Below are 16,100 nucleotides of genomic sequence, written 5' to 3'. Positions count from 1 at the left end.
GTCTTCACAGATGCCTTTTGCAGTTTGGTGTTTACTAATTGCATGGGTTTTTTAATTACAGACAGTGATTTTAACTGTTACAACTAAGGATTTTAACATCTCAAAGCCATTTCACTGCATCTACATACCACCCTTCTTAAAAGCACCTCAAGCAATTAACACCACTTTTTTTTGGGCCTACAACTAAGGTGTCAAAAGGATTTTTGTTTGGTTTGGGTTTGTTTTCTTTTGCTTTTCCACACCTTGTGTCCCAGCCAGGTTCCGTGGTGCCCCTCGACTGGCAGGCGCTCTGCATCCCCGGTCAGGTCGGTCAGCGCGTCCTGGAAGAAAAGGAGTCACCGACTTCAGGGGTGCCAAACACCATGTGCGAGTCAGGAACGTCTCAGAACCTCCTAAAAATCTGCCAGAGCTCCCAAAGATACGCGAGGCCACTGCACTTACTTTTGGAGAGAGAGTTCCTCGGATACTGATGACCACCTTCTTCTTCTCATGGTCCACAGCCACATAGAAAGGTGTTTCGTAAACCTGGAAAAGATCCACTGCTGTAACAACCAGGTGAGACATTTCTGCTTTATTTATTCTGCTCAGGGAAGAAAGGAGGCAGAGCAGGCTGGCAGGTTATGCCTTATGGGTAAAGCTCTCCTCTCAATGATCCCTTTTTTGGCAGTAGCAAATCTTTCCACCCAAGTGACAAAACTTCTTGATGGAGAGATAAGTTGGGCAGCTCTAGGGTCAAAAAAAAAAAAAGAGGTCTTAAGTTTCCTTCTTTGTACCACTACACAGCACGGAAATCCTTGAGGAGCCTGCCCCGAATCTGAAGGGGGTGGAGGATTCTCCTTACTGCGTCGTGGCAAGACGTGTACACAATGTCCACCGAGGTCATGTTCTCATCCAAGAAGTGGCGCCGGATGGCGATGGCGTTGCAGCCGCAGCAGTTGTCCTCTTCGATGGTGATGCTGGGCGCGTAGCGGGGACGCGAGGGACAGAGACAGCAACATCTGCAGAGAGGAAAAAAAAATGGGTTTGAGGAAAAGAGGAGCATGGAAGAGACTGGGTTTAGAGTGGAGCGCCTAGAGATAAGGGAAAGACAGACCCTGCATGTCACACCGGCCTCGACAGGAGCAATTCCCTTCATTTTAGGGAGCTCCTGCACAAAACAGCACGAACTCATGTTTCAACAACAAAAAGGGGCACTGGGAGCAGATGTAGTTTTCCTTCTGGGCAGCAGAGAGAGCTACAGGACAGCCAGTCCCCAAGGAATCCCAGCACGGTGGGGCTGGGATCACTGCTCAAGCGATGCTGCGCCACACAGCACAGTCCTACATCGCTCCAACACAGATTCTGGCTTTTACCGAGGTCTCCATCTATTTATAACAACAAAAAAAGAAAACCAGTCTAGAATCATCCCAGAACCAAAACAGAAGTGTAGATTTTTTTTCCTTCTTTCCTTTATGAGACATTTCACAAATAAAAGTACTCAAAAGGAAAGATATTCCTCCTGACAGGTTCAGCAAATAAGTTGCCTGTGTAAGTGCAAAAAGAAAAAAAGAGAATGTGCTGACAGCATTAGGGCAGCAGAAAGCAAAGGTTTAAAACAACGCAACCCTGAGCTGAACTACAGCATTGCTACCATGAGGTGAGCATTAAACAGCACAGCAGAAAAACAGAGAGAACGCAGCACAAACTCCGGCCAAGTCTCACTGATGCTTTAATAAAGATCCAAATGTCAACTCCCTGCATATCTGGGCTGGCCGATAAATCTGATTTCTGAGCTCCAAGACAGCTCGTTTGAGTCAGTGTGAAAAGAGTCTTGTGCCAGATGAGTTCGAACTGCACAGGACTGGCACGATCCTTAGTGCGTCAGAGTAAATGGGGCATTTACAGTCTGGTTTATTTAACAAGGGAAGCAGATAAGCAACTGTGAGGAAGAGACCGAGGAGAAAGACATAGGAGTATGAAGGCACAGAGTTCTTAACAGACAGAAAAATCATGGGAATGGAAAAGAGGAAGAAAACAGGAAAGGAGAAGGAAGAAACAGGGGTGATGGAGAGAGCAAAATGATGAAAGAATCACTCTAAATCTGGGAAACACAGAAGGGAAAAGGGCAGAAGAGGCAGAGTGACAGGACGGGCACTCACGAGCAGGATCTGGCCAGGCGACAGAGTCCACACGTGGGTTTCCTCATCAGGTAGATGGGCCAGCCGTAGGCAGCCAGCGCAAACAGCATGTAGTAACACACCTCCTTGTACCGCTGCATCTCTTGCTGCAAGAAACAGACTCACTGAAGACCTCATTCTCTTTTAGACAGCGAGTTTTTCTACCATTTCCCTTTCTCCATCGTCGTTAGACACATGCACCCTTTTTTCTGAGCATCAGGCTTCTCTGATTTCCCCAGGTGGAATGGCCCTACTGGCTGTTTAACAAAACTAGGAGTTCATTCTACAAAAGTTCTCCCGTGTACCAAGCACCTTGTTGCAAAGCGAGGCCTGGGTTTGCCCCACCATACCCTAGCTAAGGAAAAGATAAACTAGTTTAAGTCCCAAGAAGATAAACTCTCAAAATATACTGCTGCCACGTAGTCACAGGCCAGAAGATGCCCAGAGAGGACCGTAAATCAGCGCTGGAAGCTCTGCTGCCATCTCTCCCTGCACACATTCGGAAGGCTGAGCAGGATTTTAGCATTAAACCCAACACAAGCAGGTTAATCACAGAATGACTTGCTTGGGATTGGGTCAGTCTTGCCTCTCTCTTGCAGCATTATCATCTAACCAAGAGGGCTAAAGAGAGTTTGCCCAACGAAGGGCTGCAAGAGCAGCATGCCGGAAGAAAAGCCGGGCTTAATTTGCACAGAACAGAACAGATTTCAGCCATTTTCATGCCAAGAACTGCTGACAATCAGCAGTCCCGGCCAGGAAGGCTCTGTTTCGCTGCAGGCAGCTCCCTGCCCTTATAGAGGTGGAGCTCTGCTGGTGGTGCTTCCATCTGGAGCTCAGCACAACGCTCCTGGATGCAGCGCTCAACTTGTACCCGGCTTTGGGGAAACCTCCCACCGCCTTCCCACATCTGAACGGAAACGCTGTCACTCCCCACAAAGTGGAGAATGGACAGATATTGCTTTAAAAGTGATCTGAAGACAAAAAACCTTCAGAGAGCAAGCATTGTTATTATATTCTGTTGTACTAATCTTTAATTTCTTTGATTATTCTAGAGAGAGGCAGAAAGGAATAAGAGAAGTCACTGAGAAAACAAGTTACATGGGGAAGGATGGCGAGTTTGCAAGATCACAATCCACTGACTTACCGCATTTTTCAGATCCAGATACTTGGTGTTCCTGGTCACTGGCATCCCAGACAGAAAAGCTAAAATGTCATTGTTTGCCTGTAAGTCACAAACATACATGAACATTCTTCTCTATGACACCAAGACAAAAATCTACACCTGAGAAAAGTGCTGTGTAACCTGGGACAAGATCCTTTCAGGTATCCCAACCAGTTTCCTCAACTGGTTCTAATTTGGCTGTTATTTCAGCCTAATACAATCACTAATGTCTTGAACCCACCTCTGGGGAAAAACAAAACAATTTTCTGCTGGGCTGACAATATGGAAATCTCAATACCAGGGAACACTTGGGAATTTAGGAATTTTTCCCTAAAGTTCCTCCTTCAGCTTTACCCAGATGCTGGAATCTTCTCCACATCACTGTATATGAGGAATTATCTTCTCATTTACCTTTAAGTGCCCACCAGGTCCTTCAGGACAGTTGCCTGTTTGGGGTCAAGAACTAAATGACCTGCCTAGAAAACACGACAGGTTTCGCACGCTTGACTCAGTGTCACATGAGCCCTTTGGGTGTCTCAGAAAAAATGCTCCTAAAGTCAATATTTTTATTTTACAGCTCAGTGAGCACCAATAGCCCATCACAGAACAAAATAAGGTGGGCAGAGTCACGTCATTGTCATGCAGCAGGTAAATCAGAGGCCGAGGGACATGCCCCCACCCACCTCGTCCAGCACAGCGTTGCGCTTCGCCCGCTGCCGCTGCCGCAGGAGAACCAGCCCCGCGATGATGTCGGACGGGACGATGTCGAGGTCTCGGAAGAACTCGGCGAAAAGGTAGGCGATCTCCGAGTAGGCGTCCTGCAAAAATCCAGGGAGAGAAAAGAGTTTGGGTGCGGGGAGCCTCAAAACAGGCCATGGAACGAGAACCAGCGCGGCAGCAATGGCCTCATTTCTGGAGCCTGCTCTGCAAAACATCCACGAGATTCCTTCAGGGAGCGCCATATCTGGTCTAATCATATTAATATCTCGTATTTATTTTACATGGTCACACTTGGAGACCCCAGCCGAGACTGAATTTGTACTATGCTCAGTGCTGATGTGTGGGCAAGCAGAGCTCAGCGTCAAAACAGAGCAGGCAGACACAAAGGGATAGAAAGGAAATGTTTTCATCTCTATATTGTAAATAAGACAGAGGAAGCAAGACGAGAACCAAGCAAATCCCAGCCCAGTGTCATCTCAGAGTCATCTCTGCTCCTCAAAGCAACTTCGTTTGAACAAAGGCTATTCTGGAAAAAACCAACACGACAATAACAAAAACCAACCAAACAAAATTGCCACAACAACAAAACCACACTGATTTTTTCCTATTTAACAGTCTCTTCAACTCTGTCCTGGGATAATTTTGCCCCTGCTTAACCCAGACCTCACCATCCCAAGGGCATCACGGAGGAAGTGACAGCTTTCGGATCCTGCCACGCAGTCTCTGCAGCTGCTCATTCTCCACCGTCATGCTCTTCGCTACATGATTTCAAAGAATTAATCACAACAAGCAGGTGCTACGTGTGGCAGGTCTTAGTACTGAAGAAGCTGACTGAGTTACCAGGCTTTTCCAGGTTTATCGCAGCCTACACCCAAGAAAACGCGCCTGAAAAGGAAAACTTGGAAAAGGATCTGTCATTAAATGCAGAGTTCCCAGAAGAGAAGGTGACCAGACCCAAAAAAGACATCACAGGAGGGAGAGAAGCGGAAGTGACCTGAGAGGGTCAAGCAAAGTTCCGAAGCAAAGTGACAAAGATATTTCAAGGAAAAAAATCTGTTATTTTTCCTTTTGCTCTGTACTACAGAAAAACCCCGAGACCTTAAGTGAGAATGGTTTGGGAGGTGGGAGATGGGCTGGACTGTGAGACTGGCCAGACCAGCAAGCTCAAAGATAAGGGTGACCCAGAGCTTGGAACAACAAAACTCAAGTGCTGTAGTACACCAGTGATCAGTATTTTGACTCCTGCCATCGCTAAATCTTTCCTACCAAGCTCTGTCACAGCCTCGTCCTCAACTTTTAGCCCGTGTTTTCATGGCATCCTTTACCTCAGCACCTCCAGCCACGTGGCCGCAGTCTTGTCTGCAGAAAGCCTGAGCCATGCGCTAAGAAAGGCTCTAAGAAAGGACAGGAGCTCTCCATCTCTCTCCTTTGACAGGCAAGAAAGTAAATCCCTTCTCTCTGAGCAGCCTTGAAGGAAATGACCTACATTCTTTTATCTCTGACAGACTCCTGGAGTGCAAGATTACTTTCTATCATTTTTCACTCGCCTGCAAAAGCAAGTTAAATCACCATTAAGAACGGGGCTCGAGGTGCCAACCGTGCGGGTCGCCATGCCAGCTGTGCCTTTGAAGCGCAAATGGACCGGCATTAACCTCTCACACATTACAACTGCAGTATCCTTGAAGTACTGACCCCATAAATCTTCGCACAGCTCCTATAAGCGCCCAAGTAGTACAAACAGCCTTGAAGTAAAATCTGACAAACCCCCATGAACTCAAAGCGCCAGCAACACCCCTTAACTCTCTGACCCAAGGAAAAGGCCGCAATGGAAGTTTGATGTGTATGTTCTGTTCTGAAGGATGAATTTTTGCTGGAGAACCCGATGTTATATTGTAGGATGGATAGTTGTGTTCTGCTACAAACCCTGCGGGCTCTGGGGGTGGCAGAATCCATAGAGATTCAGCACTTCAGACCCAAAAGAAGAGATTCTTGCCCCGATGCCATATCCACGCTGCAGAACTATTTTCCAGCCTAGAGGACGATGAACATTTTTCCACAAAGACTGGGAGAGACAGCAATGGATTCATTTCTGATCCATTACGTACACATCCATTCCACGCATTGTCATGCCAGGACACACAAAGTCACAGCTTGTTTCTGCAAAGAAAAGAGCCTGGAAATTGCTCAAGCTGAATGTAAAATAGAAATTCAATAGCACAAGGAATTTGCAGATTCTGGTATCTGCTTTTATCTTGAACTTTAAAAAAAAAGTAGAAACAGACAGTCACCGCAGAATGAAAAGTTAATTTAAAAAAAAGCTTGACATGAAGTGAAATATTTTGCATTCCTGAATTAAATAGAGCTGTTGAGAAAGCAGGAAAGCAGGCCACGGGGACACCGCAGGACACGCAGCGCTGGACACCTGGGCAAGGCCAGGAGCCTCTGCTGAGAATAACCCCACAGAAATGCTGCTGTTTGAGCTGCCGTGACACAAATATTGGGTTTTTTTTTCAGTTTTCCAGGTGGATTTTCCTAAGCAGCTCCAGCAGATGAGCTGTGAGAGCTGGCAGTCCCAGCCGGGCCATTTCCTGGGCACACGGTGGCATTTCATCCTGAACAGGATCAGCGGGCACGGCTGGATTTCTGCAAAAAGGGTTATAACAATTCCTGCAACCATCCACTCTGGAAAGTGCACCCTGCAGACAGCCACACAGCGCTCACCAACAAACCCTGCTAATTTAATTTGCACTGGTTGCCATCTGCGATAAGCAAATGTTCAGGGAACCTTCACCTGACTCCGTTATTCTTACCCCTTTCCCTTTTGAGGTTAAAAGCCCCGTCTCGTTTCTCTTCTATACAAGTTCATATCCCCTCCAATACGCTCTTTTTTCTGCTGCATCTTTTAGGAGACCAAACACCAGGCTATATTTAGTGAGGACACCACTGATGTGGTTGGTCCCTTGATGCCTTCCCTGTCATTTTCTATGCCCTTCCACTGAAACTAAACGTCTTCCTGATTTTTTGGCCTCTGCTGTGCACCGATGTCTTTGTTGAAGTGTCCTTGATAACTCCCAGGTCTTTTCCTGAGAGGTTGTAACTAATTCAGAGCCCAGTATGTGCAAGTGATTTAAATGGTTTCTTCAGATGTGTACACATCACCTTTTCTTTTTTATTACTTTCTTTTATCTTTGATCACAATTCCCTGGTTCTGCTTGGTCTTTCAAGAGTTCTCAAATACTTGTAATTCTGACCAGCTTAAATATCATCAGCAAAATTTTCCACCTTCATACTCACATCTCCAGCAGGTCCTCAGGAGTCCGGTTGAATATCACCATAAGGAATAAACCTCCTCCCACTGCTTTAAATAAGAATGGGCCGCTAATTTGGGGGGAAGGAACATCAAGCCCCTCACTCTGGCTATAAAACAGCAAGGGAAAATCCCAGCTGTAGCACGTGAAAAGTTCAAACCAATTATCTGCACGTGGATCTAAAAATTCAGTAGCGGTTTGTGACTGTTAGTAATCCAGAAGAATTATTTTGCTGATTTTGGCAGGTTCACGTTTTCAAAAAGGCTTCTTTCCTTCTTTAGTGTCTGAGACCGATGCAAACAGGAGAAATCTCCTAAGCAAACTGGCTGATAAAGGGAAACTGAAACTGACCACAAAGTTGAACTTAAACATAGTAAAAAGCTGTATTTCTTCCACCGATATCTTAACTTCAAATTATTGCCCCAGGTCACTGCAACAGCGAGGTAAAGAACAACCTCAGGAGAAGAGTTTAACGCTGACAATACTGCTTTTCAGTGCTACTAACTTCAGAGAGTGTCCTGTAATGCTCAAAACCAGAGAATTAAGATTCCTTGTGCCTCCAGATCGCAAAGAACACCCCCAGGGAAATGAACACACACGCATCGCTCGCCCTCCGACAGGAGATATTTGGTACCTACCGACTGGGAGTCTTTTGTCCGCGTGCAGCAAAGAAACACTTTGAGCCTGCGCGTCCAGCTGCTGGCTTGTCCTTCTTCCAGCCGGTGTCTGCAAATAAAGAGCAGGGAACGCACGTGAGGACGGGCAGGAGAACGCGACTGCAAAGAGCAGGATCCAACACAAAGTCACGCAGATTACGCTCTCACTGGTAAAATGCGCGTTAAACCAGATTTTTATATTTATCCTTGTCTAGTGAAGGCACGGGGGCCACACATAGATTATTGACCTTCCTTTCCTACAAAAAGAGCTGAGTTAATCTAGCTGTTCCACCTCTGTATTTGTATATCTGGTGTCCTGCCTGAACGGGACAGCTGTAATGAAGCCGCCGCTGTCCTGCGATATCTGCTGGCAGCAGGATGTCCAAGAGCCCCATGTACTCTGGGTGGAAGAAAAATCTATGTGTAATTTGGCAGCTGCATCACATGCCAGGAGGAAAACTCCGCCTTGGGACGAGGGGTGGGAATGGTACAAAAGACCCTGAGCATCTGAGAGGAGCTGAGCAATTTTTTCCAATAAGTAGCTTATTTGGAAAAAAATATATATATTTATTAAACATAATACAGTCTCAGAACTGAAACAATTTGCACTCTTTATTCAAGTATGGAGCATAACTTGAATCGAAAAAAGGAAAGCAAGGTAAAGGTTCTCTTTCAAATTAGAAAAGGTTAAAAAAAAAAGGCTGAATACATAAGGTTTAGCTCACCCCACATTTGGTTTATATGACATTTCAATTTCAGCTTCAAAATTAGCTAATTGGACAGCCCTATTTAAAACAAACTACGGTGAGCTTGTCCTAGTTCCTACATTTTGCAGGGTGACAGTCCTGTGGGTTTGACTGGCAAATCCGCAAAGAATCCTTGGCTCAAGTCGGGCTTAGCGGGGCTGAAGTGGGTGACTCTGTGACTCTGTCAAGTCCACAGCTCCTCTAACGCTGGGTTCTTTTTTAAGTGAACACAGACTAGTAAAAAAAAAAAAAAGAGGACCACTTCTATTTTCTGGCAAGTGACCACCAGAGGAAAAGCCCAAGCACAGAAAGTGGGTTGCACCTGGAAGAAAAAGATGCTGGTAAAGGAGTATTTGCCTGGAACAGAAGGAGCAGACACCACAGGGCAATTCATCAACTCACGCCTGAGCATTTTAAACCATCTATAACCTCCAAGAAAGACTCCAGGAGAGGAAGGCGAGTGCCCTTAGGCGGAGCTGGCAGGACTCGCTTTGCTCCAGCACACGCCAAAAAACTCAGCAACGCAAAAAAACTCAGCAACGCAAAGAACTTCACCGCGGGGGCTGAACAAGCGCGTGCGCTTGGAGCTCTTTTCATTCCAACTTTGCCCGAATTCTTTCTTCCTAACGCTGAACTTCCACATGTTTAGTATGAGCCCTAAAAAGTGAGTTTCTCAGAAAAAACCTCAGTGCAATTAGCTGAGCCTTTTGTTTTGTTAGTTTATTTTCTTTGCTCTGTAAGAACATAAAAACCCACACACATCACGATGCCACTGGTGAAGGAAAACCACTGAGTAAAAGTCCAATAGCTACAGTAGAGTACCGCAAAAAGGTCGCCTTAATGTAACAAATAACTTGAGTTTTTCGTAATTTAAGACAGAGGGAATAAAGCTCAGGTGAAGTGTGACACAAAGGTCAAGCTACTGTTGTACATCCAAAGGCACATCCCACTGCAGCCATATGGATTTCAACAGGTCCTCAACATCTTACAGGATCATAATCCGGAAACACACAGAGAATTTCATAATACATTCTTTGGAAAGGATCGCTTTGAGCGAGTGGAGAATTTCAAAATAGACTCTTTGAAAACAATTGTTTTAGTAGTGAACACATAGTAACATTTTATGTTTCCCCCTCACATCATAGCCCACAGCACTTCGCTTGTTTAACATCTGTTAACGCTCCCTTTCTAGAGTGAAAAATCTGCGAACAGCAGGAACAAGCTCTCCAAAAATGTCACAGGCCTGGAGGCAAAAACCTGGGCCTGGCCCAAAGGACAAACACCTTCATTCGGTTGGCTGGGATCTCAAAACTCCTCACGGAAGAGATAAAGGAAATTAAAACAAATCCAAAAATTAAGCACACTGGCAAAAAAAAAAAAAAAAAAAAAAAAAAAAAAGCAGCTTTGCCATCTGTGGCATTCGGTTCCCTTTTGGGAAAAAATGTCTTTGATGTGGTGTGGGGTACAAGATCCACGGTGTCGTCGCAGCTCCTCGTCCCGACGACAATGCAGCCATCGCACACGTGAGGTGAATGGGGCACTACCTCAAAAAGTCAAGTTTAGTGTTAGTAACATATTGGAAAGCATAGGAAAATTGTCTTACATTCTGCAATTTAAAAAAAAAAAAAGACACCGGCTCCTTCAAACAAAATGTGATGCACCACCCTTAGAAAAGTCTGGTTTTTCCTCAAAAAGACAACCTGAAGGATCCCATTTCAAGACACTGGAAGAGCATGTATTCAAAATACCCCTTGCATGTACATTCCCAATGAGAAATGCAAAATTTGCAAAGTATTTTTAAAAAGCCCCATTTTTTAGCATTCAAACTCTAATGCCCTCAAGCCCTACAAAGCCACATTCCTCGCTGACAGCCACATATGTCAAGACTGCATTAGAAAACAAAGCCTGTTTGTGTTGTCCCGCTACTGGAAAAAACACTTATGAGAAATGCCTTGCTTGGTGAAAAAAGCTTTCATATCCCCATCTGGGCAGCTCGAAGATGTAATCAATTCTTAATTAAAAGATGTGACTGCCAAGACAAAAGAAATTGCTTCTTGGCCAGGACCAAATACAAGAAACCTCAGGCCAAAAAGGTTTTATTTTGAAAACAAAAATAAAAGAAGGGGCTTTGGAAGAAGATGCTGCCTCAGTTTAAGCAAAATTTAAGCACTGGCTCAGTGTTATGGGCAAAATGCTGCTACAGGATGGACAAACGAGCTGCTGTGGTCAGCACCGGCTCAAGGGGCTCGTAAAGATTCCCCAAACCAGGGACTAACGTGCAATCCAGTCGGATACCACGTCGCTTTGCCTCTTTGGGATGCAGATGCCCACACATCGCACTTTACGCCCTGAGCCGCAACCTTCCCAAACCACTGTCAGCAAAGGAAAGCAACGCCCGAGGCTGAATGATCCCAGAAACGAGGCAAGGAGGAATGGTGAGAACTGAAAACAGCAGGAGACCCTTCCAAAGATGCCGTTTTACCGCAAGTTGTATGTCCTCAGGTTGCGCTGCCTCCGCTTCGTGGCACGTAGTTTGACAAAGGTCCGGCCCGTGGGGTCGAAGACGCACAGGACGGTGATGCAGACGCTCAGGATGACGACCCAGTTGCAAACCACCATTCCTGCAGAGAAAAAACAGAAATCAGTTGCTCTGCCCATGAGTCTTGGTCGCATCGCTTCTTGCTTTTCACAACACACACACCAGACCCACCTCTCTATAGTGTTACCCCAAATATTCTTGCAGGCAGCTACAGCAAAAGGAAACTCTCTGGGAAAGCTAAACCACAGCTGGGCTTTCCAGCTGTTTTAGGAGACTGCCCGTGCAGAAGGCCATTAAATAAGGTATCTAGCAGGGCTGCAACATCAGCGTCTCTCCCACCAGAAGACTGAAAAGGAGTTCTAGGGAAACAGTAAAACCTTTTTAAATGGAAAAAGGGGAACCGGGTCTTGCAGGGTCCCCAGCCAGACCCTTCCATGGGAATGGGAACACTTGCCTCAGCGCAGACAGCGCAAACAAATGAATAGAACGAGTGTTCTGAGCAATAACGTCTCGGGGAAACAAGCACCACATTTTACAGCTATGATCCACTTCCAACAATCAATCCCCACATGAAAAATGAATCAGCTCTCCGGGGCGAGAGGATGTCTGCAAACACACAAACCACGTTCCCAATACGTACCCAACGTGACGCTCTTTGCCGTGAGATCGTTGCAGGATGCATAGTACTGCGTTAGCCAAACGATGCCCACGATGGCGTACACGAACTCAATCACCAAGATCGCTGCAACAAAAGGAACACGAGGGACAGTAGCAGCATCTTCCTGAGGATTCCCGATCGCCTCTCTCCATCTTTTGGAGGGGAAACTCAAAGACAGGTTCTTTAGCACGGAATAAATGACTGCAGGACAGGGCCCCAATGCTTTGGAAGGTGATGTTGAAGAAAATGAGCCAAAGACTTGATGTGTCCTTAACGCTAATGACTCCTAAGTGACAGAATGACACGCGCACAGAGCTGCCAGTGCCCTGGGCTGTATGAGGTGTGAATCAGACGGACAGACCTGCCGCCCACACCAGTGGAAGGGCTCCCTGAGGTAACGAGAATCACCACCTAACAGAACCAAGCTCTCAACCACCTCAGACAGCTGCCCCACTTAAAGGTGGGAAATAAAGAGTCGTGTGTGTCCAGGATTAATCCTGCTGAGTACACTTAGCAAATGTTCCCAGCACCTCTGCCCTTTGCAGCCCCTTCCATACCAGTTCCTGGGACACAGTCCTTCAAGAATCATTTACTGGCTCCTCAGTTTTGCGTGTTACCCTGGTAATGGGCAAGAAACTGGGGCTGACAGTGGCTTCCCGAGACAAAACAGTTGTCAAAACGCTGCTCTGAAGTGCCCATCCTCACACTTTCCCTCCACATTACAACCCCAAAGTCCAGGTGGGCAGCAATCAGGTGCAAAGAGGGTAAAGCAAGGCCTAGCAAGCCTTTGGTGAAGCTGAGAATAAACCCACACTCCAGCCTAGTCAAATAGCCATCCACCCTTCTTATCTCCATGTTAGCACAGAATCTTTTCCTAAGTGGGTTACTACAGGCTCTCACCAGCCTGGAAAGACCAGTTCCCAGAGCCACATAACAAACAGTTTTCAACAGCAGGTTCCAAATCAGCCCAGCCTATGTTCTTACGCTGAGCTGGGCTTTGCCTTGGCTTGTCTCCCCTCTGAGATTACCTGTGCGGGACAGGAGCAGCAGTGGCACAGATGAGATTTTTCTTGGGTTCAGACTGGAATTCTTTCCCTAAATTCATATGCACTAAACACCACACGCTGAAAATGGGACAGTCACACGGCCCTTGCCCACACAACGGTCACACTCCTATTTCTATCATCAGAACTGACGAAGCTATTAGGAGTAAAAAGCCCCAAAAAACAAGCATCTACCAGACCCAAGATACAGCGTAAATACAGATCCTGAGCACATATATAGTTTAATGCACAGAAGGAAGAAAAGTGGATGTTTCTTGGGCAGGAAAATGGCTCTTTGAGTTCTCTCTACCCGCCTCGTCCCGTTTAATTGGTTTTAACACAGTGTTACTCAAACCGCTGGGCTCTATGTGCTTCCCTAGGGAGACCGCAGTGTGTCTGGGAACTGGAGAGAGATTTGTTTGCTGTTCATGTTAATGATTTTCACTGAGCACTCAGAGGCGGAAATGTCTCCCAGACAGAACTTGCCAGCAGAGTTACCCATATTTTAGCGAATTCTGCAGGAAAACAATCCAGCAAAAACAGAGATGCAAAACCATGCGATGCTTTGTTTGGAATGACTTTGACTCTGTATTTCCAAAAGATTTTTCCTCTTAAAATCTCCACTCACAGAAAAATCTGATTAAGTTTCTGTACCTGGAAGACAATGGAACAGAAGAGGGAAGACAAGCTAAAAGGGAAGCCCTGAATGAGATCAAGGAACCACCTCTTTTCTGATCTAGTTCTTGGTGGGTGAGGACAACAGGAAATGTTTTTTAGGAAGACAAATATGCACTCAAAGAGAGAGGAAGCAATGGGTGAGCAGGTGGTAAACCTATTTATCTCACAGAAGTATCAAAGTGTGGGTTGCTGGATGGAGAGATGCATCACACATGAGTCAAGAGGTCAAGTGCACAGCTCAGGGTAGGTGGGTGCGGACTTCAGTGTCTGTGTGACAGGCGAGGACGTGCCCAGGCCTGGGGGTCAGAACCGCTGTGATTTGCACGGACGTAACGCCTGTACCATAGGAAAACGCATGGAAAAAAGCTGGGGGAGAGGTGTAGATGCATCTCACTGTGGCAGATCTGTGTTGCGAGGCAGAAGGGGAGCATATTTTGTTAGAGGGAAAGGATGTACCTGCATGGCAATGAGGATGACAAGTTAAAGGTTTGCTAGAAAGATATTTGGGGCATTGCGTGAAAGCCTTCCAGCAATGACAGGGCGCAGTATATGTGATGTATTCAGATGCATATCACATCTGAGTGGCCATCTGGATGTCTTTCAGAAGCTGCATGTTTGTCAGGGTGTGGGGAGAGGAGTCTTGTGCGCGAGCAGATGGCAGAGCGGAGGCTGAGTCACCGGGAGGGCTCCGGCCGCTGCCTCTTACCCAGTCTGACATAGAGCACATACTGCATGGAGTCCCGGGGCTCTGTGTACAGGATACTGCCTCGCATGCTGAGCCAGATGATTGCCACCTCCGCGATCATACAGCTGAGCAGGATGCCCAGGTAGCCCCTGCCGTGGTCCACCAGGTTAAGTGAGCAGGTCTCGTTGGGGTTGTACACCAGCCCAAAGAGCACCACAGAGAGGATCACGAACCTGCCAGTCACAAACCAGCTCGTTACCAAAAAAAAAAAGCTGCATGTAATATCCCACACCTGCTCTCCTCACAAAGCTACTGAGGTTTCTCAGTGTCCCACGGCTACTTGTAATTAATATTAATTTGTTCTGGAAATCTCCTCCCCACAAGCCATCCAGAGGCCCTGCTACCCCAGTCAGAACAACGTGATGATTTGCCAAGCTACATTATTATCCCACAGGATCTGCCACTCCAATTGTTTTTCCTGAGCCCCCGTACAGAAACACAGCCCCAAACTCCAGACAACAACCTTGGGCAGTGCTGGAGGATACGGGGAGCTCTGGTCAGGATCCCTCTTTGGAAGTGGAACTAGAACTTAGAATAGAACTTATCCAAAGGACCAGAAGCTGCAAATGTGCTGGTGTCTGTCAGAAATGCCCCAAACAAACCTTCCAGCTGCATGTATAAGCAGAGGAAGAATTACAGCTGCAAGAAACAGGAAAAGCAAAGAGAATCCATGGAGGAAGTCAAACCATTACTCTGCCTTTCTCACTTACCAGGTGGTGTGCAGGAGGAAGAGGAAGACAGCTGGCAAAACCAGGTCATCGCTGCCCACAGACCAGCGCCGGCGGAACACGACAATCCCTGGCATGGCTAGCAGGTCTGAGGGAGTTCAGCAGGCACGACACTCACCTCCTGCAAAATAAGAGAATCAAAGATGCTTCTGACCCTCTTCAGCCCCCTCTGGAGAGCCCCACACCAGCACAAGGGCTGCACCTCAGAGCTATATTTTATTTGCCATCAGAGATGGCAGAGCTTCTTCCTCCCAGCACCAGGGGGCACGGCACACTCCAGAAGGACAGCACAGGAGAGAACGTACAGTTTAAAAGTGGGAAGTATCAGGGGAAGCAGGTGTGCAACTCACTGAACATGATCACCACTTGCCCAGCTCTACTTCACAAGATTACCTGGAATCCTGTTAGGGCTGCATGTTGGTGAGCAGTCACCCTAGGCTGCTCTGGACAGGTTAGCCTGGACTTAACTCTAAAGAGAGCCCTATTACCATGTTCTTCCACCTGCTGCCTGCCTCTTCTCTTGTTGAACCAACAGTTCCATCCCTCGCTTTGCGCAGCAAGCCAAAATACCCATTAGCAGTTAGCGGTGGCATCTGGAAAAGCTATTGACTGGTTCCCAAGAGCAAGCACTTACAGCAAGCGCTCCTAGGAGATCTCTCCCTCACTCTGCCAGCTCCACATCTCCTTTGTGTTCACACTGGCCCTGGCAAGCGCTAACAATTAAAAGGCCGAAGACTGAGGGGCTGGCTGTTCCTCCCCACGTTTTGTTTATGCTCCTATTTTTAAAGCTTCGCAAAGCAGCCGTGGTATAAGTCACAAGACTGCGGAGGGCTGTCCAGACACCTCCTCCCAGCACGGCTCTCCCACACCATTTCAGTTCTGTACTTACTCCAGTCCCCGTCCAAAGCGTCGGAGCAGCTCAGTCCTTCCCTGCGGCACAGCCCAACCTCCCTTCTGCAGT

The 16,100-nt window shown here is 46.8% G+C and overlaps 1 protein-coding gene across 8 annotated transcripts in view; it reads right to left on the bottom strand.

Moving 5' to 3' along the window:
* The window catches only part of DAGLA (diacylglycerol lipase alpha), a 74,854-nt gene that overhangs the window by 19,885 nt on the left and 38,869 nt on the right, over positions 1–16,100 (bottom strand). For 7 of the 8 annotated variants that reach the window (XM_065636220.1, XM_065636219.1, XM_065636218.1 and 4 more), the window contains 11 exons: positions 15,122–15,260; positions 14,373–14,584; positions 11,928–12,029; positions 11,231–11,369; positions 7,985–8,072; positions 4,002–4,136; positions 3,301–3,378; positions 2,139–2,263; positions 842–998; positions 442–525; positions 243–320 (listed from right to left, as the gene is read on the bottom strand). In XM_065636220.1, the coding sequence (XP_065492292.1) occupies positions 243–320; positions 442–525; positions 842–998; positions 2,139–2,263; positions 3,301–3,378; positions 4,002–4,136; positions 7,985–8,072; positions 11,231–11,369; positions 11,928–12,029; positions 14,373–14,584; positions 15,122–15,216 (1,293 nt within the window). In that variant the 5' untranslated portion in view covers positions 15,217–15,260. Of the gene's footprint in view, positions 1–242; positions 321–441; positions 526–841; positions 999–2,138; positions 2,264–3,300; positions 3,379–4,001; positions 4,137–7,984; positions 8,073–11,230; positions 11,370–11,927; positions 12,030–14,372; positions 14,585–15,121; positions 15,261–16,100 lie in introns of those variants that run through there. The other variant, XM_065636226.1, reaches the window with a different exon arrangement.

Source organism: Caloenas nicobarica, chromosome 5 (assembly GCF_036013445.1).
Source record: "Caloenas nicobarica isolate bCalNic1 chromosome 5, bCalNic1.hap1, whole genome shotgun sequence".
In the NCBI taxonomy this organism is placed as follows: Eukaryota; Metazoa; Chordata; class Aves; order Columbiformes; family Columbidae; genus Caloenas; species Caloenas nicobarica.
This window is presented reverse-complemented; position numbering and strand designations above follow the sequence as displayed.